Genomic DNA, 22,086 nt, shown 5'->3' on the forward strand with positions numbered 1-22,086 from the left:
ATGGGTAATAATGGTTCTGTAACAAAGAGTAATGATTCTCTAACAATAGGTAATGATGGGTAATGGTTGTGTAATGATAACAAATCAGGCCTCTCCATTTTATCAGGTTCTACAGGATACTGAATTGAGAGTGCTCAAATAAACTGTTATGTTTTGGTGTGTTTGTTGTATGCAAGAGTGGCATAAGGGCGTCCATTTTTGTCAAGTTGTATGGTGAAGGCTTTTGCAGGGAAGCCCGAACACTCCCTCTTCTGCAAAAAGCTAAATGAAGCAGGACATCAAACCACACATTTTTTTGTAGACTGGATGTTTGATGTTGAAGACAGGTGACGAATGTAGTATTTGGAGATCAGAGAAAGAAATTGGCTGCTTTGACAAAGAGCGGTCTAATCCTTGGCGACGATTGGATTTAATTATGACCAAAAATATAGCAATCACCCTCGAGTCGGGGGCGTACATGGCTTGTAATGGCCCACCAGACCGAGCCTGGGCAAGCCCGAGCATAGCCCGACGTGCGGGGGATAGCTATTCGCACCCCTGTGGTTGCCCAGGGTGCAAATAGTTAAAAATAATTTCGGGAGATGGGCTGCGTGTATTGTGCGACGCCAGTCTCCTAAGAAAAAAAAGATGACCGCTGGCATAGGAAAAGAGACTAAGTCCCTTTTCCATTTTCATGGCCAGTCACAAGCAGTAGGAGCACCGGGACCGGAGAACACAGCTCCGGTTCAGCAGTTAAGTGGAGAGGGAGAGGGTGGAGAAAGGATGTGTTCTATTTTGCGGGGTGGAGAGGTGGGGAGGCAACAGGGAGAGGAGTACCCTGTTGCCTCCCACAATCAAGATGGCACCACCAGGGGAGGGTCCTCGGGTGGCTGAAAAGAGTCTGGGTATGCAATGTGTTCTCTCCTGCTTTTCCAGCCACCTGATTGGCTGAGTACCATTCCCGGGTGAGAATAATGTGTAGTCTTAAATGCGGCATTCCTTCCTCTCTGTAATACAAATATATACATAGTAAAAGTAGAATATTAAGTTTCAGATGCATTTAAGATGTATACCGAAGAGCAATTCTTTTTTTAAATTATTTTGAACATTTATATATTACCATGGTTGAAAAATGATTATTTGTTAAAGTAATTGGAACGCCAACTTATAAAAAAAACATGTATAAGGAATATGCTGGAGGGAAGGATCCCAAAGATTATGCTTCTTATACACATATATACCTTCTTAACTCAGTTCCTCAGATTTTGTGGAAAATCCTGGTTTCTTGTCTCGGCTTCTTCCTACCTTGACTGGCTCACGCCAATCAGTTTGGCTTTTTACCAGACTGTCAATGGGAGGATAGTCTATGTAAGAACCTTAACTTGTGCTTGAACTAGCAAGAGCTTGTCTTAACCAGTCTTACTGACTTCAATAGCTGAGAAGGCAAGCAGGTGTCACTTTATGCAGGGTGTGCTGGCCTGAGTGTGGTTGGGAAGAATTGTGTGTCCTGGAGAGGCTTTGTACTCAAACCCTACCATGACGCTTGTAGCAAATGGGGTTTAGTTTGCCATGAATGGACTAGTTAGAGGGATGCATCAGGGGTGCTTGCTTTCTCCTGTTATTTTGTGTGGTGCGGGAGCCATTAGTGGTGGAAATTAGACTGAATTTCTCTATATAGCTCTTTGAGATGGAGGGCAGCAAATATAAATTGGGCCTCTTCCCAGAGGATATTTTGATTCACCTTTGTGGAACCCTAGTAGCTGTAATAAAGCTCCTTCGTGAGATACAGATATATGACAGTCAAACGGGGTTCGAAGTCTATTACTAGAAATCCATTTTATTCCACCTACGGTGGGACACAGAGGTGACATTACAGTCATACAGTCTTTCTCGTTTGAGAGCCAAAGGTAATCCATAAGATATTTAGGCATTCAGCTTACGAGTTCCTTAGAGGGTCTATATGCTGGTAAGTTCCCGTCCCTATGGACGAAGATTAGTGATGATTTGAAAACCTGTCTTCAATGAGTATGTCGAATGAGGTAAAAATGTATATCTTGCCCAAGTTTATTGTTTTTATTTCAAATGCTGCCAATCTAGGTTCCAGATTCAGCCTTCGCTGAAATGAATAGGGGGATACTAAGATTACTTTGGGGTAGAAAGAGGGTAAGGATGTTGTTCCAGATATTGCTACTTCACATGGAAGTACAAGAACTGGGGCCGCCTAATCTTGAGGAATATTATAGGGCCTCCTAGCTGAGGGTGATGGTAGACCACTTACGGGGTACTGATGATAAACAATGGGTGGCCCTCGGGAATCAAGTCTTTACGCCAGTAACAGTGGCAGAATGGCTGTGGACTCAATAGATATACTACCAGGTAGTATCAGATGACATCTTGTGCTAGGAGTTCTATGAAACATTTGGGAATGCACAAAACTACTAGGAATCTTGCCTCATTGTCTTCTCCACTTAGAAACATGTGGGCACCCCTGATTAAGGATGATGTTTTAAAGCCTAAGAGATATCAAAAGGTTTGTGAGGTTGGATTGCAAACAGTTGGGCAGTTTTAAAAGGGGGACAGCTTTGTCACCCTACCCCAGCTTGAGCAAGGACTCGGAATAGGACCACTGTTGGGCTTCCTTTACCTCGAGTTGAAGGGAGTGCCCTCAGCTTCCAAATGGGTTGGGGGTTTCAGTATAGAGTTTAGACCCCTTGAGAAAATATTAAATACATACACAGGAACAAGGGATTGGGTCCACTGGACCCACAGGTGCTCCATGGACTGTGAATCCCCCAGGAAAACCAATCTCTCACAATGTGAAAACCCTTTCTATGTCCCTGCCCTAAAATCTGTCCAGCGGCACCCACCGGAATATTCATAAGTTGGCTACTCCTGGATGGGAGTAAGATATGGGCATGGAGTTCATTGTGATGAATCCGGTGGAATCATCACTGGTCTCCCAGCGATAACCTCCTCTCATGAGGCCAGGGGATTGCAGCCACTAACTGAACCTGACGAAGGGGGCTGTAAAACAAGGGAGGATCACATGGGAGGGGATAGCCTCCAGTAGGATTTCATGGCTCCATCGGGTGAGACATGGTAACCCCATTTCCCTATGAGGATAATCTTCCCATACCCAAGACCCTTATGTTTTATAGTCACTTATCCACAGCTCACGCTTTGAAGCACAGGGAAAACCTTAACGCATATCAAATGAGCCAAACCTCTAACCTTGGGTTATCTTGTAGAAATTACAAGACCACCTTCTCCAGGTGCAATTTTGAATCATCCAGCAATACGTTATCATTTAAAACTATTGCAAATGATTGTTCAAGCTCTAGAAACCCAATACCAGCAATGTACTTCTTGTCCCATGATTCCTCAAGTACTGGGACGAAGAAGAGGGGAAAAATAACGCAGAATGGGAGAAACCAGAAACCCAGCGAGCATTCTAGTGTTTCCCCACAAATGCCCCTTACCGAGAAATTTTAAGGATGGAAATGAGATGCAAGTAGCTAATGTTGGCAAGAAGACGTTTTACCTGTCCGTGAGGCTCAGAGAATGGAAAAGCAGAAGCAAGCGTGGTGGAGCGGGGCGGCTCACCAGCAGAGGAGAGGGGAGATGCTGGCAGAGCGGGTTGAGCTGTTGAGATGCCAGAGGAAGAATCGTGGGCATGCTCCAACCGCCGCTGACAAACCCTTGCTTAGCTGAGCCAAGTGGGGGGCATGTGGAAAAGACGACACGGGAGATGAGAAGCCGAACTGCAAACAGCAACAAAGGGAAGCCAAGTGGCGTACCTTCACCGAATGACTGTGAACAAGCCGGAGAATGCCAGAAAGATCTGGTGAGTCAGCTCAAAGGCAGTGGGGACCATGGGGCGTATCAGCAACCGTGCTAGGCAAGTTACAACTTTGTGAAACGAGAAGCCCTGGCAGAAAATTATACCAGGCAATTGCAAGTGTGGAAGAATAAGAAAGCCTGGCAGTAGAGTTTACGAGGCAATAACAAGAGTGTGTGAACCAGAAAAGTCCTGGCAGGATAGTATACCAGGTGAGTTACAAGTGTGCAACAGCAGAAGTCATGGCAGGGAAGTACACCTGGCAGTGACAAATGTGTTAAGAACTCTTAAGTACAGAAATATCAGAACTGTGTTAATCATATAAAGAAAAGTCAAATCCTGACAAAAAGGATTACAAAGCTAGGAAGCGTTGCCTGTGGCAGTGCAATATTGGAGCAAATAATACACAAATAACTGTGTTTGAGGAAGAGAAGCCTGGGGGAAGGGAACAAGGGCTATTCCATTATCAAGAACTTTTTGAGTTGAAACTACAAGGAAGCAAAACCGAGGAGAAAGGAACCCCATTGTGGAACAAGAGCTCTTCAATTGCAAATAACTTTTTGATTTGAAACTTCAAGGATGAGAAGCCCAGGGGATGGAAACCCCATTGTGGAACAACAGCGCTTCTGTTATCAAGAGCTTTTTGTGTTGAAACTTTGAAGAAGAGAAACCCAGGGGAAGTGAACCCCATTGTGGAGTGAGGGCTCTCCTGATATAGAGAACTTGTTGTGTTGGAACTACTTATTATTCTTTCATGAACACTTTTGCAAGAACTTCCAAAGGTTAAAGACATTTCCCTTTTCATCTTTATAATGTTAGTTTGAGTGTGAGGGTCAGAATAGAACTTTTGGACATAAGGACAGTTTGATTTCGACATGCTGACAAAGACTGACCTTAGTTTTGGTTTATGTAGGGAAATTCCTCTTAGAGCAGGGTCAGAGAGGCCTTTTCCCAACCATTTTATTTTCAATAAACATCTGTAACCAAAAACATGGATAACTTGTGTCTGAGTTTTATACCTGACTCCTCATGTAGGGTGTCAGACGTGGGATCGTGTTCGATTGATATACACTGGGGATCGCACAGAAGTACAAAAATCCCTAGCCCCACCGTTTCTACACCTAGGAAAGAGCAGATTAACATAACCTCTACCGTTAATGGATTATACACCCAAGAAACCAAGATCAGTTCCAGTTCCATGATTCTTATACTGGAGGAAAAAGCTAATCGATTTTTTTTCTACCAATGGATCCTATGGGAGGATCTCAAGAGCCACTTCCCCATTGGGGCCAACGAGTAGGAGTCTGGTTTCTCCCCTTGACCTCAAGCCATTTTCCCACTAGGAAAAATGTAGAGAATAATACATGTAACCTTTTCTTTCCCCATGGATACCTAATTCCCAGTAGGGACAAAATAATAATTTCTCTAGCGCAGAAGGTTAAAACCCTTAGCAACTCAGTTATTTATCTTATCCCTCTGAGAGGAAACTACAGAAGGGGGAAGGTTAAAGGAATTGCCTCTCTTGTCCAATGGGGAGGAGATAGAAAATTGCCATCCTAAACTTGTCTTATGATCTGATGCATATTAAGAGACGTGAGCTGGTAGAACTCTGTGTGCATGAAATCCTATGGGGACCTCTATCTCAGTCTTGAAGTAGGAAGGGAGATGGAGAGAACCCAGAGAAACAACCTGATTGGGGGTTGGGACCAAGATTTTCTTTTTTGCATGGCCAAAGACTTGAGGTAGAGAACAACTCTGACTCTAATCACAATACGATTGTGTCAACTTTATTATGGGGAAGAGAGAAGAGCTCTTGATGCCCAAATAACACAGGAATATCCCTCTTCCAGTTCCAAAAGATTGTAGTATTCACTTTGCTCAATATTCCTACTACATCTGGGAAAAGATAAAAAATGTCCCTGATGGAGATACTATATCAGAATCATCCATTCCCTCTAACAAGGAGGAGAACCTCGAAGCAACAGGAGAAGATGAGGTAATACCATCCCCTAGACCACTAACTCCCATAGGAGATGGGTGGGATCCCTCATGGGAAGAATATGGACTCCCTCTGAGGGATTACCCTTTTAACCAGAGAGAAACAACTATCATTCACTCCAAGAACACCACCAGGGACATTGCTTTAAGATGGATCTCCTGTTTCATCATCAATCGTTCACAAATGACCCTTCTTCCACCCCTCGCGCAGTCTACAACAGGGTCCCAAAGGGAGCCTCCCTTTCCCCCGCCTCTTCAACCTCTGCCTAAGCCCCCTTCCTGTGCCCACCCACTCATATGACCTAACTTGCTACAACTATGCCGATGACACCCAGATAATTTTCAGGATTCCCAAAATCCTGGCTCCTCCCCGTCCTGACCTTGCCTCCTGCCTCACAGAAATTGGATGACGTCTAAACACCTCCTCCTTAATCCTGGTAAAACCGAAATCCGGATCTGTGGTAAGACAGCACTCTTCCCCCCAACCCACCCCCTGGCCATCCACCGTCAGCCTTCCGCCCGCAGCATCTAGCTCAGTGAATAACCTGGGATGCACCTTGGATTTGGATCTAACACTATCTCACCACATCAACGCTGTATCTAGATCATGTCACTTTCACCTCTGCATCCTCTGATGAAACATCCCCTATCTCTCCTACCCACACAGAGTCCCAGCAGTTTTGGCCATCATCATCTCCTGCCTAGACTACGCCAATTCCCTTTATCTGAGTGCCCTTGCCTATCAGCTCAGAAAGCTCCAATGAGTCTAACTCTCTGCAGCTAGGCTCCTCCTTGCCCTCTCCCCCAGGGAACACATTACCCCTGCCCTCTGCCCTCAGGGTGCTCCACTGGCTTCCTATGGGCTGACAGGCCACTTTCAAGGTCATGTGCTATGAATTCCTCATCCAATCAGCATCCCCGGCTTAAAGGTCCACCTCTCCTTTAGGAAGGCCCTCTAAACCTGGCTCTTCCCATCTGTATCCCGATAAACCCATCCCCACTTCATGCTTATCCTCATAACACCTAGGCCATGACACTGTTTGCCTCCCCAGGGTATCTCCAGGGCAAGGTAAAATGTCAGTCCGAACAGACCTGATGAGCAGACTCCATGGCCACATCGAAAATGAAGAACCAGCTGGGATTGAAGGGTACGTATAACACACCACTGCTCTGGACCACAGGCGCAGGCACGGCCGCCCACCAGCAAGCATTTGCCTCCATACACCAGTTTAAAACACAAGGCACAACATCTCTGCCATCAGAATGCAGCTAAATCCCATGACAACAATTCAGTCTAGCTGGACAGATAACTAATCTCCTGCACTCGCTCACTCTCGTGACCACCTCACAGACTCCATTCACATGCCTGATCGACTTGGGTAGGTAACTGTGGCCTGGCCATCCCACCCAACATCCTTTTGGCCAAATGCACACCTGCATTCTAACCTTTCAGACAATTTTCCCATACCTTGGACTTTGGTCCCTTAGGGCATGCAAACAAAAGCAATGTAAGGCCATGACAATGAATATCGGTGCTTTACAAATAAACTACTACAAATACTACTACTACTACTACTACTATTATTATTGCTGCTGAAGGCCATTCAGAAAGAAATTCCTTTTCCTCTGGATCCGCTGTGTTCAATGGCTTCATCACATGTGCAGTCAGCTAGTCAATTTACATTTCTACTTTTTTTCATCCCTAACTAGAACGCCTAGTAACGATTCGGTGAACCCCTTTCTATGTATATCTTTAGGGCTTGCATTGTCCAACTCTTTTCCTGATTAGGATTAGAAGACACCTATTTTTCTTTTCCATGGCCATGGGATTTCTTGAGAGGGCCCATTTGTGGGAATAAGCACCCTCTTCTGTGCAGTAAATTAATCACTCAGAAATTGTTTACATGCTTTCATAATGAGGATAGGATTTACAAAGCTGACAGCAGAATACAATGTTTAATGAAACCTTTGGCTAATGGAAATGGAGTAAGAATTACCATCTATATGATCTATGAGAAAATCACCTTTGAGGCACCTATTGGGGGAACTGAGGGCCTGATGAAGCCAACAGCTCTGTGTGGCGATCCATGGGGGTGGTATATGCTGGAACTTGCCCCTCAGTTGCCAATTTCTGGAAGATCCCATTATCACCTAGGGGGAGATAGGCCTCATGGGTAGGGAGGGAGAGAGCCCATTAATGTCAGAGTGCCAGACACCATGATAGTGAGGACAAACCCCAATGCAATCAGCCACAGTAAATGACTATTTTGACTACAGCTTATGCATGAAAAAGACTAGAGGGATATTGTACCTGATCTTGGGTCCATGAACAGAGAGAGGCTCTGTGCAAGTGCAACGTAGACCACAGACCATAACTCGACTAAAAACCTGCAGCAACAAAGGAAAAGACAGAGACTGATTACTTGTGCTCCACGCTGTTGCAAGTCACCATAAAAGATGCAAAAATGTTTATACATGGAGTGGTTTAAGTATCCCTGATACTGTCACATGTTTCCTTAGATATTCTTGTATTCTCCCTGGGGTAGTCTTTGGGTGACTCTTTGGGGATGCTTTTTCTTTTTCGTTGTTCAAAGTCTCCGTCCTTACCTTCTCTGCCCTCTTCTCGGGTGCATTCTCTTTTTTCTTGTTTATGGCCTCCTCTTGTTCTACTTTGGCTTTCTATTTATCCTTTATCAGGGCTTTTGCCCTCTTATCTTGTGTTCCCCTTTGGCCATGGGCATGACCTTGTTCCTGCATCTGGCACTGGATCAGCATTTGAGCCTTTTTGCTCTGGGCTTTGTCTATGGCTATGGTTTATGTCCTGGTTCCCTCCGTCCTGTTGGCAAGATCTTCAGCCACATCTCTCTTTGTCTCCTCTTTGACCAGATCTACTGCCGTTCCTCTCTCTTCCTTCCCCTGGGCCCCTACTTCTTCTCTCAGTCTTCTCCTTGGCCAACACATCCACTTTTCCCTCTGTGGTTGTTCTCTGGACCACTGTGGGCTTGGTATCTGGACCACTGTCTTTGACTGTTCATAGGTCAAACTCCTCGGGCTCTTTGCTCTGGGGATAAGATGCTTAGCACACCTTCTTCTCCTCCCAGCAAAGCCTTCCTGGTTCCCTTTTTCTCTGTTTCCATTTTTATCTCTCCCAGCTGGAGATTAAGTGCCCGTCTTACCTTTTCTCCTTCTGAGGTGAGCTCTCTTGTCACCCCCTTCTCCTCCTTGAAGTAGTTCTTCTTGTCTCCTCTTTCTTTTCACCACCTCCCCTCCACTACACTCTTCCATTATCATCTCCTACTGTCCACCTTTTCAACTCTTCTCTTTGTTTCTCCTCTGGTATCACCTTCTCCCCTGTCCTCCCCTCTGCCTGTATTGGTTCTCCTCTACTGCAATACGCCTCTTCTCTCCTTTACCTCTCCAGTATTACCTCTCCTTTTCTCCAGTCTGCCTTTTTATTCCTCCACTATGCCTGAATAGGTGCTCCTCTCTTCCACTCTGCCTCTTCTCTACCTTGCTCCTCCAATATCACCTCTCCTTTCCACCACTCTTCTTCTTCTCCCCTAGAGGAGTCTCCTCTTTTGCCAGGTCTTACAGTCTGCCCACTCCTTTCTTCTCCAGGTCTTACAAGATACCACCTTCTCTTTCCTCTGGGGTTCTTCTCCACCCCCTACCATCCTGAACGCCTTCCCCAACAGGTGTGCACATCTCCTGCACTGCCACTGGCTAGCTTTGCACTTTTGACCTCCATTTCACTGTTGTCCTAGTAACATTCCCATTTATGGGGCTTGTCAAGATGCCTTCTCTCTAATTGTCTGGAGTGTTAAATGACTTATCTGGGCATGCTTAGAAGCAGGGATGTTTTATAGATTTAACTTCATGGGGGAAGTCTTAAAATAAGCCTGCCACCTTTTTTGCATCCATTTCCTGTGAATGTTTGCTTGTGTTCTGGCTTGTAACGCTGTTCTCTGCCTCTTGTTGGAAGGATCCTCCCCTCTTGGTTCGGATTTGCAATCCCCTGTGTCCAGCAAGTCAGTGTTTATGCTGTGAATGCTTTTTGTGTGGGGGAGGGATTGGAGAAGTATTTCTCCTTCAGTCTGCCTAGAGTAGGGGTTTCTCACATTTAATCTAACAGGGGGTTACTGGCTGGATACTCTTCCCCCCTCGTGGTTGATGGAAACATTACCTTTCGCCCTTCATGTCTACCTTTGGTGTGGGGAAGAGATTGAACCATTTATATGTGTTTGATTGTAGGGCTACACTCCTCGTCTCTCGCGGTATTAAAGGTGAGAGGGTTTTAAGCCCTCCATGAATGTCCTCCCCATAATCCCTTTGCCCCTCAATCTGTAACTGTGTTTCCTGAATTCTTTCTGGGTTTTTTTTCTGCTAGAGAGAGAGATTATGCTTGATGTCATTCTTTCGTAGTGTATTTGTTTACAGAGTCTGGGTAACTTGGACATGGGATCTATTCTCCAGCATCCTCCCATGCTTCAGAGACCTGCTTATGGTTATTCTCATCGTCTTCCTTCTCCCAAATCTGTGACTTACACTTATGGATCTGTTCCAGGTTTTCCCTTTGATAAAGATGATCATTCTGGGAGACTTATTTCACAAACTTTTGGAGTTATAAATAGAATGTGTCACTTGACGTGGGGATATAAATTTAAGCACTGCAGGTTCCTTCAGGGATCTGGGGATGACGTTTCCACGTCCCGTCCATGCGATGAGGACCATAAAGTCCCTTTGTCACAGCATGTAGATAATGACAGCAAACAAATGAACTTCGTTGAACCACTGCCAAAAGGAATTTGAATCTGTCCACCTCCACATACCTGTGCCTGATCCTAAGATGGCTGACAGGCTGTTTTAGAGCTTGGGCTATGGGGCCAGGCAAAAGGCTGAATAGGTTTGTTGACACTTGCACCAAACATGAGAATAACTTACACAGGGGATTGCTCCTTGGGAGGAGCAGGACCAATTATCACTCATAAATGCAGAATTTATTGGGAAAAGGGACCCACCAAACAGGTCAATCATTGAAGCAATTACTGACAACATCTAACTATTAAAAGAGGCATATGCCCGCTTAAGTTGAAGTAGTCAGCATGGCCTTCTTGAGTGTCAGTGGTGTTATAGTGAGAGAAGATGAGATAGTGATTAAGAACCTGAAGTGACCAAAACAATAAGGCTGCACCTCTAGAAGGGTATAGAAACAGAGGTGAATGCGCCAAATCTTCCATACTGCAGAATAGGCCCTGCTTAGAGTAAGTGCTTGAGCAGAGAGACTGTTGTGAGACTGTGTCATAGACTGGAATGAACCAGGACTTCAGAAAGAGAAGTTGGAATAGGGAGCATGTTGGGAGCTCTAATCCAGATACCGGTGGTACCTCCAAAGCCACCACTGACACCTAAACAAGTTTTCTTCCTTGGAGAAATCCTTGGCTGGGGGATCGTTGTTATTGCAACCTGAGAAATATCTAGGCAGGAGGAAGAAAATGTTCTTCAGTAGAACACCTAAAACAAGAGGGAAAGCTACACATCTTGCCTCAGTAAAGCATCGAGAAACTGCAAGACAAAAGGATAAACTTCATGGGCCTCATCACGAGTTGTGCTGTAGCCCTTAAATGCGGTGGTAACGGTTTGCATTGGCTGTTTTACCTCCAGCTTTTTTCTGCAGGTGAAAATCCCTGTTTTCGGCGGTAAAATTCCCCATTGGATCCAATGGACCTAATCAGGAATGGGGATTTACCGTTAAGGCCCAACCCGTGATCTGGTGGTAATACCACGGGGCCGGTTGGTGCTAGGGCTATTACAGTTGGCTGTATTACAGCCAGGACTACAGCCCAACTCGTGATGAGGCCCTATGTGTTGCTTCGGTAAATCAGGGAAAAGGGGTAACATAACCAGGCTTGCCTGGTAGGGGCTCATTAAAAACCATGATAGGCCACACACCCAGCGAGACTAATCAACATGGGTATTGTCGACTAATGCCAGGACAAAAGAGCGTATGATTGTTACTGGACATTGTTCTCAGAACCTCTTAGAAGTGGCTCTGTCACTGAACCTGATGTATTCGTCCATTCTCACATTGTTGTTTTTTCCTTCGTTTATAGGCTCAGGCATATTAACTTCGGCCGAGGGCCATAACTTCTTAGTAACAGCACTCTCAATGGTGTGTGTAGCTACTTAAATAACCCTTCAAATTGTAGCATCTATCTTTATAGAGATAGATTGCAGGATAGATGGCATTTTCAATAGCATACTTAATTACTGTAAATGACTCTTGCTATATTTTTCACTCACTACAGGTTGACAGACTGGTTAGTGCTGGCGCAAATGTCTTGATGCCAATTACCTTTGGGAATGATGAGAAATCAGTAGTAGGAACTGCAATCGATTATGGCTACTACAAATTCTTTCAGGTAAACGCTAATACTTTACATAGCATTCCTTAAAATAGCTGCATTGTTGTTGTATTCATGCAAAATTCATAAAGCACAGAAAGTCTTCATAAACCCGTTGGAGCGGCATAAAATAACTGCGTGCATTTGCTTACAATACAATTATGAAGAAGAAAGCTATGCTGGAATGAAAAACTTGTATCCTTCAGTTTAACTATAATTTCTGAAAACTTGACTGAAATGTTTATACTAGAATTTCGGTGGTATTCAAGATGCGCAAGAGCATGAACAGTCAAGGAACATGTTATTTTTACTAGATTTCTTTTATTACAGTATGTTTTTTAGAAATAAATTTAAAGTCAGATAAGCATCTATTTTTTATTTAATTGTGCTCCATAATCCTATCATGTATCTTTTCTTTGTGGTATTTTTATATTGCAGACCTTACACTGGCTTCGGGAGGCAACCAAGGGCTCTACATAGTAATATACGTTACTCCCCTCTTCGATCAAATGTAAATTGGTCAACACTTTTTTACCTAATCTTATACCGCATTTTTTCAGTAGATGGTTGTTTGGTGTTAGATACATATAAGTGGGCAGTGAGGGATAGGTTGGGAGGTGTGGGGGTAACCCCCCTGCATTTAGCAGTAAACATTTTAAGCAAAATATTTTCGACCAGTTAGCATTTGAATAAAGAAATGTGTTGTTCTAACATTGAACCGTAATATACATAGAACAAAGATACATAGAGTCAGGGTACTCAATTGTAGGGCAAAGAGGAACACAGTGTGTTCGAAATTCTAGGGGCAGAATATTAAACTTAATGATCCTCTGAGCATGGTAAGATATAAAATTCTTTATTTCAGACGTAGCTCCAGCAGCCCCAAGCCTTTCCCCATCACCACAACGGTCCCTCATCTAACCAAAACATTCTCCCCAGAACCATGAGTGGTCATGAGCCCGGTTCCGTTATGAAACATCCAGTACAGTCACAGAACCCAACATTGCATCAACATTGTAAGAGGCTATGTACATAACTTCATAACTATATACATGCATATACATTTTGTTGGCTTGTGTTTTTTACCAACATAACACAGAGCATCATGAAGGATACGGCTAGGTTAAGGTAGGCATCACAAGAAGATGTCTGAGCTTCTGCTCCCATTTACCTTCCATATAGATAATCAGCCTATCCTAAGACCTTCTTTATAGTGCCACACACGTATTAGAAGAACGCGTTTTTGAATAGATATGTGCAGAATATATGGAAGAACCATGGAATGTAGATCATAACATGTTACTGAAGTCTTGACTGTGTTATGTTTAGTCTAACATTCGTGGAATTTGGAAAAGCAAGTATGGTTGAGTTGAATTGCATGGTGCACAAGGAGATGAAGGATGCTGTAAGGACAGGTTGTATGTGTAGTTCTGCATGTGATTTTTTTTCAAAAGAAGGCATTGACTCTGTCATATACTTTCCAGTGAAGAGTTGTATTACAGTGATAGTGTATTTTCTGAAACAAAAGTATTGACTTGACTTGACAGTAATAATGCAACATTTGAGAGGTCAATCAACATTGATTTTAAAACATGAAAAATCAAATCACAACCCGTTGTTCAATTAAATAGAGTATCTCCAAAGCCCCTTTAGATAATAAGCGAGCATGCTTGTGGTTGCATCTTTGCCAGTTGGTCCTTTTGGTAATGGTAATGGTAAGGCTCTTAAACTCAGTTTTACCATTTTCTATCTGCTGTTTTCCAAACTCCACCTTACTGACATCAAACGCCTCCTCTCTACCACCAATCTTCACCGCAACCACCTCTTTCCCTCCTCTGGTCTCACAATGTCTCCTTAGTATCACCCCATTACTGCACAGCTAAAAATACTGAAGCCCAAATAACTGAATTTAAAATGCTGCATTTCGCTGCATATATATAGGGGGTGGGTTGGGCTGATAATAAATATTGCAGAGTACAGGGGAGCTGCGGGGGGTCATCTCTGCTATATATGCAGTGAAATGGATTTAAAGAAAAAAAGAATTCAGCATTTTGGGCTTTGGTATTTTTCTTTTTAAGTGAGATCCATCTCCTCCAATATGTTTTCTCTTTGCAACCTCCTCAAATCATTCTCTGTGCTTGCAACACTCCTCCGAACTCCTCTAGCCAGCCCCTGCTCCTTCTCCAATCATCGACCTTCTCTCTATAAATTCCCACTCCAACTAAATTAGTCCATGAGCCATTATAGGGCTGTGATCCCAACATATGGGCTGAGTTCCCTGTGAGGGTTTGCAGCTGTACTGTATGGTGAAATTGGGAAGTCACTGGGATTGGCTGATTTTCATAGGTTCACCTGAGCTTTCTCTGGTTTTTAAGTTCTGGACCAAGTCTTTATGTGGCCCATCCATCGTCTTGGGCTGCCCCTTTCTTCGTACTGCAGAGCACTGCTCGGGAAAAATACAGGTCCCTTGCTTCTCCAGCTTGTGTAACCTGATGCTGGTAAATCTTTAGACGGTGTTTGAGGAATGCTTGCCCTCGGTAAAATAGCAACTTTGTATCACCCTCAAAAGGAACACTATGCCAGTAGATAATAGACTAGTACAATTGTATAATTTGCATTGGTAAATGGTATTAGATAACTGTTACCTGGCAACATTAAATCATACACAGGAACCTAGGGCTTGGGAATAATCTCTCTGAGCCTTTGTAGTGGGTCATTCTCTAATGCAGGATCTACACCAACTGTAACCGGCTGACTGCCGATGAATCAATATGTTTTTCTTCTCTGGAACTTTGGATCTGGCTAGTTGGACTGCAGGATCTTTAACCTGGGTATAGATTACTCCTATACCTGTAACTGCTCCCTGCATCTATTGGGAGGATGACCAGGGGATCTTCTGGGTACCTCAACATAGAAGTCCCAATAAACAAACATGGGGCTTCATCACGGCCCTATCCCCCACTTCACACACATCTTCACTTGGCATACTAGTATATTGGTCAATGGTGCATCTCTTTGATCCTCATTATACAGATAACTTATTACAGAGAAGTGGTTTTAAGGTGGCATGTCACCATACTTCATAATTTCTAACTATATACGCTTCTGACAAACCTAGGGTACTGGAGCAGAGGAGCCAACTACTGCATTATTTGCTCTGTATGAAGGAGCCAGTCCATTTAGGACCATATACATCCTTATAGACAAGGCAAACAACCATAACCTGGATGTTCCAGTGGACTGGGAACAAGTGAATAGATTTAAACCATTTTGAAACAGACTTTTTCTTAACCCATCTAATAATGTGTTGGACATAGGCTTCACTTCCACCAGACACATAACTTTGTATCCTGGCAGACAAATGTACTATTCATTCAATGTAGTGCTCATCTCTAGAATAAGGGCATCATACACTGCCATATGCTTTAGATGGGACCAAAAGTACAAAGTGCTGTAGTAGTTTCAGCCTGCAAGAAATGGTGTGCATTGTCTCACTAGCCTGTGCGGACATATTCAAGCTAGCCTCAGGTAAATCTGTTTCTCTTTTTTTTTATTTTTTTTATTGAATTTTATTCAGGAAGTCCTGAATTTTATCAAGAGTTCGAACAACTTAGTTTCTTCAGTTCTAGGTTCTAGGTTCCTCCCCAGTCCTATGTCGAGTCCCTCTGGTTTATCTTGGGTGATCAGAAGATTCCCTCATCAAACCAATCCACTAGTTGAGTCTCAGTTCGACTGGGGAGTCGATGCAATCGGTCCCTGGTTGATCTGCTGGAATGCTAGTTCAATTAAGTTAACCATGGCCACCGTCCATTTGGTGGTTTCTCCTGAGATTAATCTGTTCCACAACTCGTCTTCTTGTAGCATCCACAGGTTTGTTATCAGTGGTAGGAGATAAGTACTTCTGTTTTGTTTGGTTTTGGGACAGTCTATCACCAGATGTTTCAGAGTTTCAATCACTTCTGCCTTTTAACATAGGCGGCAACCATTTTTGCTCTTCAATCCCCGGATGGTTATAATTTCATGTGTTAGCAGTAGATTTAGTCTGGCTTTCATGAAGAGATTTCTCTTCCTTTTTTCTGGAAATTTGGCACAATAGTTTTGTGGTTTTTTCACTTTGTTAAAAGTCAGAGGAAGATGAGTTAAGAGTTTGTTCTCTGCTGCTTTCTCAATCGTGTGTATCCAGTCCATCTCCTCAATTTTTTGTTTAATTCTGTCAGGATTTTCTTTTAGCTCCTTTTCTGTGCAGGCTATTTCGCTTAGCTTTTCTTTTCTGTTTTCAGGCCATTTATTTAGGGCTTCACATTTACCGATTTCGATTTCTTCCCTGATGATGTTATATACGGGTAATGTGTCTGCCATGATGATTTTCCTATAGAGTCACATGGCACTTTGGTCGACCATAGATGTTAGTGACACTAAGCCCAATTCTCCTCTGATGGCTGGCATGGAGGCCTAAGCCTAACACTGCTTTCCAAACAAGCCCCTCCAGTTTGTTCCAGAGAGGACGTGGGATATACAGAGAGGCTTCCATTCCATACACCAGGGCTGGTACAACTTTGGTCTTGTAAAAGTTTATTGCAGGGATTAATGAGAGCTTCCCAAACTTGTTGTTGACTGCTCTCGTTTGCGAAGTTAGTCGTTTGGCTTTATCCCACAGCATGTCTTGCATAGACTTATCCGTTCCTGAGCTGTCAATTTGGACTCCGAGATATCTGATGTTTTTTACCATTTCTATTTTGGTATTGTCGAGAAACCAGGTCATTTGTTTGGTTGGTTTATTTGGTGCTTTCTCGATTGCCAAAATTTTCGTTTTCGCTTTGTTTATCTCTAGATGGTTATCGTCAATGTATTTCGCCAGATTAGATAGTTTGCGTTGCAGCCCGATTTTCGGCTGCTATATTAGGATAACATCATCTGTGTACAAGAGTCTTGGGATGATGGTTTTACCAATTTTCGGCGGGAAGGCCCTAATTTTTGCTTCAGATGCAGGTAATCTCCTAAGAACGCAATAAATAGGGCCGGGGCCAGAGGGCATCCTTGTTTGACACACCTGTTTACCATGATCTCTTCCGATATAGTGCCTTGGTGATTTAGGTTAACTCGTATCTTAGTTTGTGAGTAGAGAGCTTTTATTGGATCGAGCACTTTTGTTGAGCAGTTCCAGCCGTGGAATTTCAACCACAGCTTATTTCGATCCATCTTGTCGAAGGATTTCGAGAGATCCATGAACGCCAAATACACCTTGGGCGCTCCTTCCTTCACTTTGGCTTTCAGGATGTTAATTAGCATGATGTTAATCGTTGTACTGCCATTTTTCTGGAAGCCCGTTGGCAGGTTGTCTTTTGATCGACCATTTCTTTCCCAGGTCCTGAAGTGTTCGAGCAGGTGTGTTGCGTATATTTTTCCTATGATATCCAGTAACGCTATCGGCCTGTAACTCTGTGGGTCATCTCTACTACCCTTCTTGTAGACCGGTACTATGACTGCTTTCTGCCATGTCTCTGGAATCTGTTTTTTTTTGCTGCATTCCGCGAAGATCTTACCGATCACTACCGACCACTCTTTAGGAAACTGTTTGAGGTCCACGTTCGTCAGTCCATCGGGACCAGGAGCTCTTGATGTTTTCATCTTCCTGATTGTCGTTTCTATGTCTTCGGGGTTTGATACATCAACCCAGGTTGAGTTGAGATCGCGCTCCATCACGGGTGTGGTTGCCTTTGGACCGTCGAATTCTGTCGTTAGGTAGTTTATCCACTTTACTTCCGACACTGCATTGCTCTGCGTCGCACTTGATGTATTAGTCATGGTTTTTATCAGCGTCCAGAATTCACTAGATTTTTTTGTTGATAATCTTGTCATCATCTCTTCAGCATCGTTTTGGTATTGTGCTGCTCTATGTTGTTTCCGCCAGCTGTTGTACCTTTTCACTTCTAACTGCCATTTCATCCAATCTTCTTTGGCGTTCGTTTTCTTGGCCATTCTTCTCAATCTCCGCCCCACTTTTCATTGTTCAACCACTGCTTTGTCATACACGTGCTTTGAGTGATGCTTTTCTGACCCTGGTTTTTGGTATGCCAGTAGTAATGGCAGATAGTTCGGTCTTTCGTCAGCTTTGTTGAACAAATTGCTAGCGACTCTCTGGTCCTAAGATTTTTTTGATTTTCTGGATGTCCGCTTCTGTTAAACAGAGCCGTGTTTGTTGGATATTTACTTCAGTGACCACGTGATAGTTCAATTTCACCGGTCTCATTCCTTGCCAAGTACAAGACAATAGGTTTTGCTCACTGTATATTGTTCTTTGAACTTTAAAACTCTCAATACTTGTTGTTAGACCTTCCGTGATGAATATGTAGTCTAATGTTGCTTTTGAAGAAAATCGTTAACAAGTTGGGATGTTATTTTGCTCCGGGAACAGTGAGTCTATGTTTTGGATATTTCTTGATCTGATATCTTCATTCCATGCTTTTCCTCTGTCCTTAGTTGCTTCAGTTCCACCGGGCCGTTGTTCGTCACTCGACTTCGCCTCAGATGCTTCATTGCATTTCGCATTGAAGTCTCCACATATGATGATTTCAATGTTGTTGAAGTCTTCGTACAGCTGATCAATTGTTGCTCCCATATTGGAGCAGAAGGTATTTGTTGACATACGTTGCGGGTTCCAATAGCAGATTATTATTGCTAGAAGGTTTGGTTGGCCGCCTCGCTTCTTCGCGCAACGTTGTGAGCATGTTGTCAGAATCACAAGCATTTCATAAGCTTCTTTCCACTTTCTGGGTTCTGTTAGGCCCAAGCCTGTTTTGATTGCCGTTAACAGACCCGACGATGGTCTGCCTAAGAGGCCCTTAGCTGCTGGCGATATTTCCACAGTAAATCCGTCGAGCGTAGGTTTGTCCATCAACCATGTCTCTTGCAAACAGACTATGTCATATAGGCCTAGATTCACGTCTCCTACTCTCGTTAGATGCGCATGGCCTCTCGTATTCCAGGATCCCAGACTATATTTTTCATTTTCGGGCCACTCCGCTCCACTTGTAGAATCATTGTGCTGGCCGCGGCCAGCCCTAGTCGCTGCTATTTGCTGCTATTCTTGTTCCAAGTTGATGTGAGCCACTTCCATGGGCCTTTCGGTTGGGCTGAGTAAGACTCCTTTCAGTTATTCCTTAGCTCTTGTGCTTTTGAACCTGACTCGATTTGTGTCCGCTGCTCATAATCTTCCTCTCTTCGACTTCTAAATGAGCCATGGCCGTAATCGGGATGCATTCTTTTCAAGTCAATCTTTTGCCTATTATTTTCCTCTTCTTCTTTCCAATTTTTTTTTCGCTTTGACGTTTTCCATTTCTTTGTGTGTGCTGGTTCCCCCACCGGGCTTCTTTTTCTGCCTTTGGATTCTTCCAGCGATTGTAACGGTATAGGTCCTCTGTTTTTGATTGGTAGTGCATTGCATATTTTGTCGTTTCTTTCCTTTCGATCTCCTGCTCATTTCTTTCCCTTTTTTTTATTTCAGTCAAGCGAAAAACCCATATGTTCAATTTCTTTGAATGCAGACTGGTCGATGTATTTGATTCCTGCTGATTTTACATGCAGATATGCTGTAGCTCTTTTTTCGCTGTGATATGGTTCCACTAACTTGAGATCTTCAGTTCTGATTTTCCTTAATGTTTTCGTTTTCTTTATTATCTGTAATACTGTTGGTCGATTTAATATTAGATACTCTTTTTTTGATTCCACTTGTTCTAACTTAAATAAACGTGTCTCTTCTTTTGTTTTCGTTTTCCTTTCATCTTCCTCTCTTGATGGTCGATGTTGTCTGGGGCTCCATCTAGTTCTGGTTCTTTTTATTTTCTCCTTGTAACGCTCCTCATTTGAGTATCTTTGGGTTTTATATTGGGGGTCCCTTTTCTTTGCCACTGGCAAGCGACTTTGGTCATTGTCATGTTGTTCCTCTTCTGTTCTTACTTTTCCGACATCACTTACACCTTTTTTCTGGATGTTATCTTCACTACTTCTGTTTGTCCTTATATCGTCCTCCTTTATCTCAATGACATTTTTTTCCCAATGTTGCGATATATTCATTAAGTCGGAGCTTGTCATAAAGTCCTCCACTGTTCTTGGTGATCTTGTTATGTGGCTCTCTAATGGGGGGGGGTGCTTACGCTATCTTGATGCTCCCTTGTTTGAGGCCCAGTTATATTGTGTGTTATTACAGACTGTTCCAATAACACCTTTTTTCCTTCATTGGGCTTTTTGTTTGTCTCTATCCGCTGTGCTATTTTTCGGAGGTCCCTTTTTTTGTTTAGGAGTTGATGACCTTTGTTTTTCTTGGCTGCAGGTGCTGACATAGGTTTTTCCTAGACCATAAGCTGTATCTGAGAGTCTGGAATTTTAGGTAGCAGAAAGGTCTTTGGCACTGTTAGTTTTCTATTTATTTGTTCCATAGTTTCAATCTTTCTTTCTAAGGCTTCAATTTTACTTTCCCAATTCTTTTGGTGACTGCTTGTTCGGTCTTCCACCGCCGTTATGTGGCTTTCCACGTGTGACATTTTTGTTATCGTGTTCGTAAGAATTGCGGTGTTGTCTTGAATCTCCTCTTTTATGGCTTCGTAGAGCTTACAGAACGGCGCTAGTACAACGGTCATCGCAGACATGATTGCTAACATGTCTGGCTTCTTGTTAGGGGATTCTTTCTGCATTGATGCTGCGATGTCACTTAGCTGTCGGTTCTTTGGGGATAATTGAGTTTTATCCGTTCTCCTAGAAACCCCTGCTGATTCCATTGCTGAACGCTCCATAGCTGACCTTTGATCCTGATCTGTTGCTATTGGACACCCTGAAGATATTTTGTTCATTCGATGGTTATCCCGCTGGCGTGCTTCCTCATCTGTTTTTTTCGATGGTGGCGTTCTTAACTGACCTGTCGACAAATGGGGCTTTGTCCAGGCAAAACGATGCTCTCTTTCGACCTGCAAGTGGTTCCGCCGTTGCGCCTCTAGCATTATTTGGTCTGCCTGTGATGTCTCCAGCGCTTGCTCCTCCACTCTTTCTTCTGTTTCGCCTGGATTGGCCTGCGCCCCTTTCTTTGTTCTTTTGATCTTCTTGTTGTATGCTTTGAATCGGGGATCGCTCCTTGTGTCTGTTTGGTTGGTAGACGGCTGCCCTACCTCCCTCAAGTCTTCTTGGTTATTACTTCCTTCAATATTCCTGTTATTAGGATTTTCTTGTGGTCTGGCCTCTTCGGCAGCCGGTTTTGGTTTTAATGTACAGACCATGTCAGTTTTCCTCTGCTTTGGACCAGGCGGAGTTCTTTGTGCCACTTCTAGCATCTCTGCGTCTGTTACTTCCGTCTCTGTATTTAGCTTTCTTTTGTATTGTTGCGTGAAGAACGCCTTTAGGGGGCACGATAGAAGTGGGTTTGGCAGTCCTTTATGGGTGGTGCCCCGCCTTTTGATCACCTTTAGACCTTCACTTAATTTAGATTTCTCCTTTTTTTCTTTATGCTCCATCAATGGGAGTTTATTTGTTGATCTCATTTTCAGGAAGTTAGTATCCCCTGATTTTGTTGATTTGAGCTCCATTTTTGTTTTGTTTATTTTTTTCTTTTTTTTCCTGGATGCCGTCTTTAGTTGTTCCCCATCTGTCTCCTTGGTGGAGTCTTCGGGTTCACCTTCTCTTTTGCTTTCTGAATCAGTGCCTCCATCATCAGAAACACCTTCTTTTTCACTTTCCGTGTCAGTCTCGCTTGCTGAAATCTGTATAATGTTCTTGGTGTCCTTAACTGACCTTTTCTCACTGGTTGCAGGCTTTACCCGACCTGGTGAGTTTTCGTGTTGCTCCCTGTTGTTGGTATGTATCATTGCCATTGTTTTTATTTTA

At 43.4% G+C, this 22,086-nt stretch overlaps 1 protein-coding gene across 1 annotated transcript in view; it reads left to right on the top strand.

The window, feature by feature from the left end:
* The window catches only part of ANKMY1 (ankyrin repeat and MYND domain containing 1), a 674,408-nt gene that overhangs the window by 438,311 nt on the left and 214,011 nt on the right, over positions 1-22,086 (top strand). The window contains exon 13 of the mRNA XM_069618246.1: positions 12,121-12,234. Within this exon, the coding sequence (XP_069474347.1) occupies positions 12,121-12,234 (114 nt within the window). The remainder of the gene's footprint in view (positions 1-12,120; positions 12,235-22,086) is intronic.

Source organism: Ambystoma mexicanum, chromosome 10 (assembly GCF_040938575.1).
Source record: "Ambystoma mexicanum isolate Mex_15411 chromosome 10, UKY_AmexF1_1, whole genome shotgun sequence".
NCBI classification, from domain to species: Eukaryota; Metazoa; Chordata; class Amphibia; order Caudata; family Ambystomatidae; genus Ambystoma; species Ambystoma mexicanum.